Here is a 10,583-nt window from a genome sequence, read left to right as displayed (position 1 = left end):
CAGAAAGATCTCAGTTCATCACAGTGAAAAAAGGTGATGCATCCACCTGAGTCTCAAAAATAAGTATCTATATTTATTGATACAGGTTTCAGCTTCTAATTAAGGCACTTCCACATCATGTCTGTTGACTAAAGAGAAGAGTTCCTTTGAAAGAAGTTCACACTGTTCCTCAGATACAGGAGGTCTTACCACACAACTGGTAGATTTAGTGTCATCAATAGGAAAGGCTAAAGAAAACAAGGATCTCAGTGCAAGGTGAGAAACCAAAGGAATGGAAACCATCTCAGGCTTTGAAAGATTTCATACTCCACTACTGAAGGCCTGACAAGTAGGTGAGGGGAATCTCTATGTCTGTAACCTAGTTAACTTGTATTTGGCATGAGCAACAGTTAGCATAATCCATAGCTGAACCTGAAACAAAAACCCATCAGGAGCATCTGCTGCTGTGCAACTCTGGTTCCTTAAGCTCAAAGAGAGGAGAAGCACAAAGCTGGAGGGACTGTGATTGAGGCAGAAAAAGCAACTACTTTGGGAAGTGCAGGTGTAATTTTTCCAGTTCTGTGTCTGATAAGTAACAAGAAGTTATAACCTTTTGGACTTGAAGTTTTATGTGCACAAACCTCTAGAGAGTTCCAGGATGTCTGCTCAAGAGAATGACAAGACCTTACTAAGAGGGAGTGGTGAGATCTTATTAACAGAGACTACTCACTGCTGTTTCGTTTGCAATAGTTACTCTTGTGTTAGCTGCATCATCACTTAAGCTGGTGAGGGGGGGGGAGGTAAACAACAGGTCATCTCGTCAATTCGGAAACGAAGAAATCCAGCACATAACCATGAGTCAAAGTAGAAAAGAATCCAAACTCATTAGTAGTCATTTCCAAAAAAGGTGACAAGAGCAACACTTGACTATTCTCAGGGTGTCACTGAACAGCAGAAAAGTATGTTTTCCTCATTTGTGAGCACATTGCATGGAGATTAGCCTTTCAGCATCATTCTCGTGCTCACACAGAGGAATCTCCTGATATCAGAGGCCAGCCCTTAAGTCAGCACCAAATTGTACCACACAAAGATATGTCTACCATGGAACCATTTTCCTACGTGAAGGTCAGTGACTACAGAAGCCCAATGAGGCATTGCCAACATGGTGCTGCTTCAGACTGGCTGTCCTCCATTGCCTTTAGCCCAGTACATGGTCAGCCTCTTGCAGCAGAAAGACAAGCAAAATGCATCCCTCTGTCAAGAAGACCTTGACTAAGATGACTGAGCCTGCACCATCAACAAACTGCAATAGTGTACCCTGAACACTTTCAGGAAAGAGAAACAGTAAATCTGAAGTCAAAAATTGATCTGTCCTGGACTCAGCAAACATCACAGGAAGACTGACTGTAGGTAGACAGAACGATGACAGTAAAACAGAATGAGATGCAAATAATTCCTTGAAAACTTTGCTAGTTAAAGTAAGGAGTGGTTCTTGAGGAAAAGTTAAACTTCTGACATCTTATACTTCAAAAGATTAAAGAATAGCACTTAAACACAAAGTAAATTCTGCATGCAGCAACAAAGGAATTTATATACTTAAAGGAGTAACATAATGCAAAGGAATTGACCCTTCCATCCCATCTTTGTGCAAGAGGAAAAGTTTTTCACAACTATGCAGAACAGGGGCATTATGTTCAACAATCAAGAGGCACAAAAGCTCTCAAAGAGCAGAGAAGAGCCCTAGACCACAGATATCACATGCTAAAAGCAGTCCCTCTCTATTAAAAGAAGAGTTAAATTTTTATAAAGACTTCTGACCAATCCTCTTGAATGCTACAGTAAACATATGAATTAACTTTCCTCAAGAAGGAGACAGGATGAAGCTGCCTTAGTTATGGAGACTATTTCAGGAAATAAGTAGTATTTGTTGGAGTAGGCAGACAGGGAGGTTTGCAACAGTATGGATTCACCTTGTTAAAACATAACATGACTGAAGGCATAATAAAGAATGCCTGGTAGATTTTTGCCAGAGTTCATAAACATGATCAACTTTGTAAGTCTGTCCTAAATTAACTAGGGAATGATTATTTTCATTTCTCAAGAACGCCATTACATGGCAGGACAGATGAATTTCACAACTGTGATGCAAAGAACTGCATACACCACAAAAACAATTGGCTGCATGACTCTGCCTTTCAGGCATTCCTAATCAGCAACATTAAAGACAACTAAATTATATAATTATGTTTTAGAGAGATTAATGACGCCTTCCTTGGTTTTAATTTAAGATTCATATTCAAATATAAATTGAGATATTAGCTATTTTATTAAAGGTTGCTAACTGTATAAAATTCCCACATAGTTTTGGCTAATGTATTTCTGTATTTTGCAACTATAACAATTCCTAATAGAGGCTCAGACTGGAATAGCAATTATTGCCATACTATGCTGTGACTCTGATGTTAAAAGATTAGCAAGACGTTAATTTCCAAGATTTTTTCACTTTTAACACAAACACACAGAGAAGTAAAAGAGGAAAAGGTTTATTAGGTAGACAACTGTTATGACTAATAAACAGGATTTAAACAAAACCATACCAAGAATATGTTTGTAGAATGACCTCGTGAAGTAGATGTTCACCAACTGCCTGTGATTCAGAGCCAGCCCCAGGATTTGGCCTGCGAAACGGAAGTAGTTCAAATGATCTGGATTTACAGAAGAATTGCTGTTGGGCTGGAAAGTTGTTCCTATAAAATAAAAAGATTATCATGTTTCATTACTTTTTTTTTTTTTTAAGTGATGTTCATATTTATCAAATACACTAAGCATCTGAAACCACTGAAAAAGTTTTATTCTGGGGTCCTGGAAGACTGTTTTGGCTTTTTTTTTTTTTTCCTTTTTTTACACCAGAAAGACATCAGAAAGTAACGTATTAGAACATAATAACATCCTATTATTACAATGATACTGCTTAGCCCCTCTCCAAGGCACCACTGTGAAATAGTTACCATCACCATAAGGGTAATCATGATCTATCTCCTAAATTTGCTCCTCCATCTTACTATATTGCTGTATGTATTTTTTGCTCACTCTAATGGGCCACATTTCTATCAATTTGTGAACATGCTCAAAGTAAGGAACAGAACATATCTACTTCCTTCCATCTGGCTCCAGCCAAACGCAGACAGAAGACAATCCAGCCCTGGTCTCCTTGGATCAGGCCACCTCAAACAGAAAGCCCTGAACTTTTCCTTTTAACTTTCAGGAACTAATCTATGCCTCTACTGTTAACTGAATTCCTTGCCACTTCCCAAGACTGTGTAAGGTAGAAAGTAAAACATTTATCACTGATGATGATGTGAAAGCTTTTATTGATAAAGATCTGCTTTATATGAAGCATCCAAAAGACAAAGTCAAATACAAGGTAGACCTGTGAAGATCAACATCTGGTATTACCACAAAAATTAACTGACTGAATTTGTGGATTTCTAAAAGGAAATAAAGGAATACCTTCACAGTTCCCTTGCAGATGCAGGAGAAACAAAAACATTTTCTATACTGGTCTCAAAGTGTAAATTTCTACCAGGCAGAAATTGCACAGACTCACTAAAAGCAACAACTCACTCTCATCTTAGAAAAGACAGAACAAAATCAAGGAAACTTCAAATTAAGAAAAATACTTAATCTGTAGACACAAAAACATACAATGAATAGATCACTTCTCTCTCTATATATATATGAGATCAATTCTGTCAGTGTTGCTTTTAAAAAGTAACAATCATATTCTAAAAGCAATTAAGTGACTTTTTTCTTAGATTATAAAAATGCTGTTATAAAAGAAGACACCATAAATTTGGGGCATAAGACAGAGACATACCATCAGCAGACTGGGTAAACAAGGCGTAATCTGGGTTAACTATTTCACTGGATAAAATATCAAACCACTCACGCACCACACCCTGTCCCTGCACGTCAAAAGAATAAAACATATTAGTATATAGAACTTTCACTTCGCAAACAGTTACACTAGGTAACCACATATTTCTTAATAAAGTATAAAAGTTATTTTAAATTAAGATTTAGTTCAAAACAATACTAGTGAAAGAGAATTAATATTCCCATATATAAATATTATAAAGGAAAAACATGCAATTTTACCCACCATGCCTTCTTCTCCATGAAACCTCACAGCAATCCCCTGCTTCAGTTTTGCACAATTTGCTTTGGATACAACTTCACAGCTACTCCTAAAAATAGAATCTAAATACAAAGCATCAATTAATTTTTTTATCTTAATTCATTATATTTCAATGTATTTCAAAGATATATTAAATCCATTTCTAATACAATACCTCTGTGAACCAAAAGGATGTCATTTTCATTGACAGGTCTGTGCACCATGTCCGAATCTGCCTGCCCAGCATGCAGATGTTCATAGAACCACTCACAGCGATCTTTAAATGGCTACAAAACAAGGGGTAAACCATATTATATAGATGCATTCAACTGAACAATTCCTGTCTCATAAGCATGACCTGAAAATAGCTATGCATACTTCTCAATTCATTTTTGAGATGTGTAGTTACTCGGTGCTACCTCAATATGCTAGACAGTATTTTGGGAAGAGAAAAGGATTAGACACGTCCTTGAGTGCTTGCTGAAGTTTGGTACGCAAGAGGACTGGACTATCAGTTATTCAGAAATAGCTATTGGAGTTCACCACACAGGAAAAAAATAGCACAAAACTTCTTCCAGGGCAGTGGGAGGGAGGAATCTAGATAAGAAGTCAGTCACTGGCTTCTGCAACACTACTGATGATCAACCACAGCTGAGCACAGAAGCACAAGTGATATAAACAAGTTGTAGTAAAGTTCACTGGCAATAAAAAACAGCCCAAAGGAACCAGAAACCTTCCAAAGCAATTCCTAGGTGAGAAGGTCCTGGCTTGTTTGACTCAGTATTCAGACTGACATTTTGCAGTTCTTCTAAAACAGATATGACACAAGTACGGCCTCTCTCATCTATCACTATTCATAGTACATACTTCTAGTTGATCTAACAAACAGGGTATCAGTTCTCAGGGTCTCTTCCTTATTCATAGGTAATGAATTTCAAAACCACACATTTCAACCAAAGAATGAGTAAAAAATACACCTACACCATGTCCTAAAAATGAAACTGGATTACCAAAACCAATTTACATCTAAACACAAAGGCACAGTACTGTTCATAACTAAAAAAAATAAAGCTTTTGGAACAGACACTCCACAATCATTTGGGGGAGGCAGGGGTTCTAGTTGGTTAGAGGAATTTTACCTTTGTTTTCAGCAAATTCTGTCTTTGACCAAAATAGTTTAATGTAAGGAACCTTTCAAATAGGAAACAAAGCAAAACTAAACCAGTATGTGCTAAATGAAGGAGTTCCAAATAGCTCATTATTGCCCAATGACCATCTTCATTTGTAATAGAAGAATGCACAGCTCTATCCCTGAGCTACCATAGACAATCATAATCTTTTAAAAGCAAGTGATGAAAAGGTGGCAGATGCTTAACACTACAGTGTTACGTAAAGCAGCAGGCTTCCACGTGGAGGTTTGCTTGCTAATTTTTCCACTTAACTACACTAGTCTTCCCTAGAGTAACTCTTTAGTCTTGAATTCTTGAATTCATGTTCCATGTTAAACTGAAAAATGAGTTTAGGTAATGCAAGACATCAAAAAAAAAACCCAAACACCAAAAAAACTCCACAAAAACCAAAACACCACAACAAACAAGAAGAAATGGTAGGAAACAGAGCAAGGGTAACAAGATATGATGTTTCACTGAAGTCGCTTCCACTAATTAACTACGGCCAAATCAACCAATACCAGCATATTTACCCTCTGGTGTCTTTCAAAATGTAAGTTAACTAAGGCAAAAACACAGCATTTTAAAGCTCAACCTATTAAATGTACATAAACAGATTTAATAACAGAAAGTTAACACCATTTAACTGAAAGTTGGACTTGTAAGACAACATTTAACACTGGTCATCTCAAATGGATTTCCATATGTATTGTAAAGAATTAGAAGTACAGAAATCTGGCTGCCACGTTCGTTTAATCTTATCTTTCAACATCCCAGATTCAGAAGCATTGGAGACCAAACTCAGTCCTTCCATCCTCCCCAGATAGAGGGGTTTTTTTTAAATATTATTCTTTTTAAACAGAACACCATCTTTATATTCATAGAAGTTGTAACTAAGCAGCTGACATTTACCTGAGCTTTTATGATGTGCATAAATCTGGACATTAGTTCAGGACACTCAAGAAGAAAATGAAAGTGATCAAAAATTATTTTGGGATTTCTGAAAGAAAAATAGGTTAGAAGCCAGTTAGTTAGAGATCAAATAATAATGCTTCATGATACACAAAGTCTACATAAAGAGACAAGGCAATTAGTCATATAGAAAAGTTCCAACAGGGTCTTCTATTAGGTAACATTTTCCTAACTCTTGTTTCCAAATGACTTATACTACTTCATCCTTTGAACATGGAGGATTACAAGCAGCTCTCCACACAGAAGCAAGGTTATAAACTGGGGAGTCCCAGAGAAACTCTGGAAACAGCCAAGTATACAAAGATGGTTTGGACTCCTTTAAGAAGTAATTAAGTACAACATTTGAGGAAGAATGAAAGTTTTCCTCTGCCTCAAAAGGGAAAGCTTTATTTGGAACAAAGATGAGGAAAGAATCAATTAAGGAAATTATTCTGCTGCTCTGTGAAAAAGATTTTGTTCACAAAATCTCACAAAAGGATCACTTACATATGCACAAGAGCTCATTTACGTTTGAGCTCTGAATCATTAATATACACTCCCTTGTATTTGGCAGGACCATTAAAGGGTACATAGTACATATGTCACAACAATTACCTAAAAATACAACTCAGTAAGAAGAAAAATATGAGTTTTAATTATCTGGGGGCGGGAGGGAGAAGTTACAAATTACATATTTCTTGAAGCTTACCGGTTAACAAAACACTTAAGGACATCATCATGTTTACAGACAAATTCTATAAAACGAGGCGATGTCATCCTGTTCAAAAATCATAAGATGCTTTTGGTTAATGAAACTGAAAATAATTTGAATTACATAAATAGTTGCGCTTTTTTTGTAAAATACTATGCAAATGGAACCAAATAGAAACTGATGTTGTTTAGTCAATCATGAAATGAAATACTCAGCAGCATTAAGATTTCGTAATAAACTAATAGAAAAGGTAAAAATATATATAATCAAGACGGTCAAGCAACCTGATCACTAACTGTCATTAACTATATGAAGAAGAAAAGTTCAGCCTAATGGAGGTACACATTTTTCTATTGACTCCTTCTAGCTTTCAATACAACAATGGAAGCACATATATGGAAGGACTCATACTATATGTATCATATGCACATTGTTCTATATTCTTGTTCATTGTATAAAACTCCCACCAGGCAACCTTGTAAACTGTGGTAAGAGGAAAAGAGCCAGGAAGAAATAACATTAAAACAATACAAACTTAATAATGGGGGACAAGGTGGTATTTATTAGCTTCATGAAATAAGAAAATTACTTGCCAGGGAAGCGTCTCATACACTAGTATGGAATTTTAATTTTTTCTCCTATATATATCTGGAGAACAAGGGAAGAATTAACATGGGTACAAATTTCACTCCGTTTATTTATATCTATGTTGGGCATTTTTTAAAAAAGATAAATTCTTAATTGGATTCTTTAGCTTCAGCAAAAGCTAATGAAAATTTGCAAACAATAATAAAACCATCTCATCAAGTGCCTTGAAAGGTTGTGAAAAATAGTACTTTAAAAGTCCAGGATAACAATCCTAGAACTGTTCCCCATACCAATTTAGATAAGAGCTGCTCATTTTATGTAAAACTGAGCTATTTTCCTTCTCTCCCTTACTCTGTTTTGAAGAAACAAGTTTCACCATATCCTTCCCCTCATCTCCCACAAAAAACAAGCAAGCAAATAAAATCTTCCAGAGACCAACTATGAGTATTTTAAACACAGTTCTGGTCTGAGAGATGATCTGAAAGTATTAAACAATAACAGGGTCTTCCCTGAAAGGAAATGAACTCGCTCTGCCTGTTAGTTGCCATACAAGCTATAAGATGTAATACATAAAGGAAAAAAAAAAACACAACCAAACAACAAAAACCCCACCAAACCAAACACTTAGCATACATTCATCAGTTTTGATGCTGAAAACTTGGAACATTGTATTTCAGTATATTAACAAAGAATGCCTAGATTCTATATTAGCATTTGCAGAAGAAAAGCAATTGTGGCAAGTAAAAGAAAATAACCTCAATATTTCAAATGTTAACCAGCATTAAATGGTGTCTTTATTGTATAAATATTAGGAACAATGGAAAACTAGGAGCTCTCTTTACTCTCCTCCATTAAACATTAAAGACATTCAAATCTAAACTTAGAGCCATTTAAAATTATTGTGTCCAAAAATATAATTTGTTATCATTTCAAACGTAATTTGAAGATGGCAGCAGTACTGAGTTACAGCACTGTGCCATTTACTCCTATAAATATAAAAACTTCAGTAAGACAGAGCAAGTCTCAGATCTTTGTGCTTCTCTACACAGTTCTGAAAAGCCCTAAAAAGCAACACAGAATTCAGGTGTGCTCTGCCCTACCTTCCTGCATGCCAGGGAGTTCTCCCAGTTGTCACAAACAGTCCTGGCTTCTATGATAATAACTCTCAGTTAAACTTGCCTCGTATCCACGGGAGATCTCCCTAACCTGAGGCACAAATTACACATACAGACTGACCTACTGGGCAAGGTCGATCAGCAAGTCACCTGGACAGAGGGAGCCAGTCACCTCTACGACTGAATTTTGATATAAAGGGATAAATTAGGGGGTGCAAGGGGAATGCACTTAAGCAATTTTATAAACATTTTACTTTTCATTTGGCTACTCTAAATAATACTTTACTGGCATTTTAGCTTAGTAAGGTTTGATGGAGATTCCAAGGGAGATGGCAAAACAGCAGTTCCTTTTTCAAGGTGGAGTAAAATTAAAAGTGAAGGTACTGAGGTGCTTGTGGAACATGTTGATCTCCAGATCTTCTTTCAGAGTGTCCACAAAGGAGTGCACCCCAGACAAGCAGTACCACTGTCTCGAAAGGTTTTATACCACTTGGTTTGGCAGAGAAAGGAAAATCCTTACAGTGGCCAGGAATAACGAAGAGTTGTCAAGTAGCAGGAACCTTGCTTCTAGATTCCCTCAGGAAGCTTGTAATACTTCTGTACTTGCCTAATTCTCCACTCAAGAGGGTCAAAGCATCCTTTCCTTGCAAGTTCACATATATACTCCATAGCAATCTTGGACAAACTAAGACCTCAGTTACAGTGGACACATTTTTTTTTTGCTTTTTAAACCAGACACTGATGCTATTAAATTTACCTAAGTGGTAGTGCCTGTTGCACACAAAACTATGTTTGTTGACCCGGGACAGGATTCCAAGTGAGAGCCACTTTGAGACTGAACTCTTCTTGTTATAAACTTCTGCAATATAGCCAAGCAAGTTTTGCACAAGTTGTCATTTTCATGTACAAAGATAATTCACATTTTTTTCCTGAGCTAATAGTTCTTGTTGGATAATCACGTTAAATTCAGGGATAATCTCACATTGAGAACCAACAGCAAGAACAGCTAAGTTTCAAGATATCAAAATTACATTACCTGCAGGTATCCCACACGATTACAAAGAGCCATTAGATGTTAAATACAAAATCTGCCTCAACACTGCTACATTCATAGGCAGAAGCACTATGGAAAATTTGCTGTTTGGTGACATTAAAACCAGTGGGAAAAAAAAAAGGCATTCAAATAATTGAACAAATGAAAGCATTAAAAAGCATACCCTTGACTGTCACTAGTATCATATGGTCAGCACTGCCACCCTTCCAAGAAAGCATGTATGATTTTAAAATGGTAACAGTTTAGATAACAAACAGCATCCTCTCCTTACCCCTGAGGCATCTGACAGGAGCAGCACATATAAAAGGCTTGAATGACAGCACTTAGCCTGTTTGCTGTCATGGAGATAACATCCTGGCAATCAGCACAAGCCTCCTGCTTCCCTGCAACATCATATGTCTTTGACTCGCCAGCATGAGCAGACAGCTCTTTTCTGCCTTCGGTTCCTGCAGCAGCAAAGGATGGTGTAGGAGCAGCATCCTGGTGATCTGGTCCTTTTTGCTTCAGTAAAATAGAAGTAATGTTGGCAGAGTCTCTTTTGTTTTTCATCAGCTCTGTAGCTATAAGAACAAGCCATTCATCTAGGGAATGCCAGAGCAGTTCCAGTGGCTGCAATAAACACATACAAAAACAGACAAAAAAGGAACATGTTGACATTAGATAATATTAATAATGTGATATTCCTCTTAAGGCAAATAAATAGCATGCATATTCAAAAGCTTTAAATGATATTTTACAAGTCATGTCAGAGAGAAGAGTCAAATACTCATAAAAAATTCTGTACTTGTAGCCATAGAGCACAACAAAAATTTCATATAGAAGGAAAATAATCAAGCAT

General features: G+C 36.6%; 1 protein-coding gene across 1 annotated transcript in view; it reads right to left on the bottom strand.

Moving 5' to 3' along the window:
* Positions 1-2,576: 2,576 nt before the first annotated feature.
* Positions 2,577-10,583, bottom strand: part of HACE1 (HECT domain and ankyrin repeat containing E3 ubiquitin protein ligase 1) — a gene marked incomplete at its 3' end in the record, with an annotated part of 25,719 nt that continues 17,712 nt past the window's right edge. The window contains exons 6-12 of the mRNA XM_010167660.2: positions 10,017-10,354; positions 6,986-7,054; positions 6,238-6,325; positions 4,332-4,443; positions 4,142-4,239; positions 3,857-3,944; positions 2,577-2,726 (exon numbers count right to left, since the gene is read on the bottom strand). Of these exons, the coding sequence (XP_010165962.2) occupies positions 2,577-2,726; positions 3,857-3,944; positions 4,142-4,239; positions 4,332-4,443; positions 6,238-6,325; positions 6,986-7,054; positions 10,017-10,354 (943 nt within the window). The remainder of the gene's footprint in view (positions 2,727-3,856; positions 3,945-4,141; positions 4,240-4,331; positions 4,444-6,237; positions 6,326-6,985; positions 7,055-10,016; positions 10,355-10,583) is intronic.

Source organism: Antrostomus carolinensis, unplaced genomic scaffold, assembly GCF_000700745.2.
Source record: "Antrostomus carolinensis isolate BGI_N321 unplaced genomic scaffold, ASM70074v2 scaffold17675, whole genome shotgun sequence".
Classification (NCBI taxonomy): domain Eukaryota; kingdom Metazoa; phylum Chordata; class Aves; order Caprimulgiformes; family Caprimulgidae; genus Antrostomus; species Antrostomus carolinensis.
This window is presented reverse-complemented; position numbering and strand designations above follow the sequence as displayed.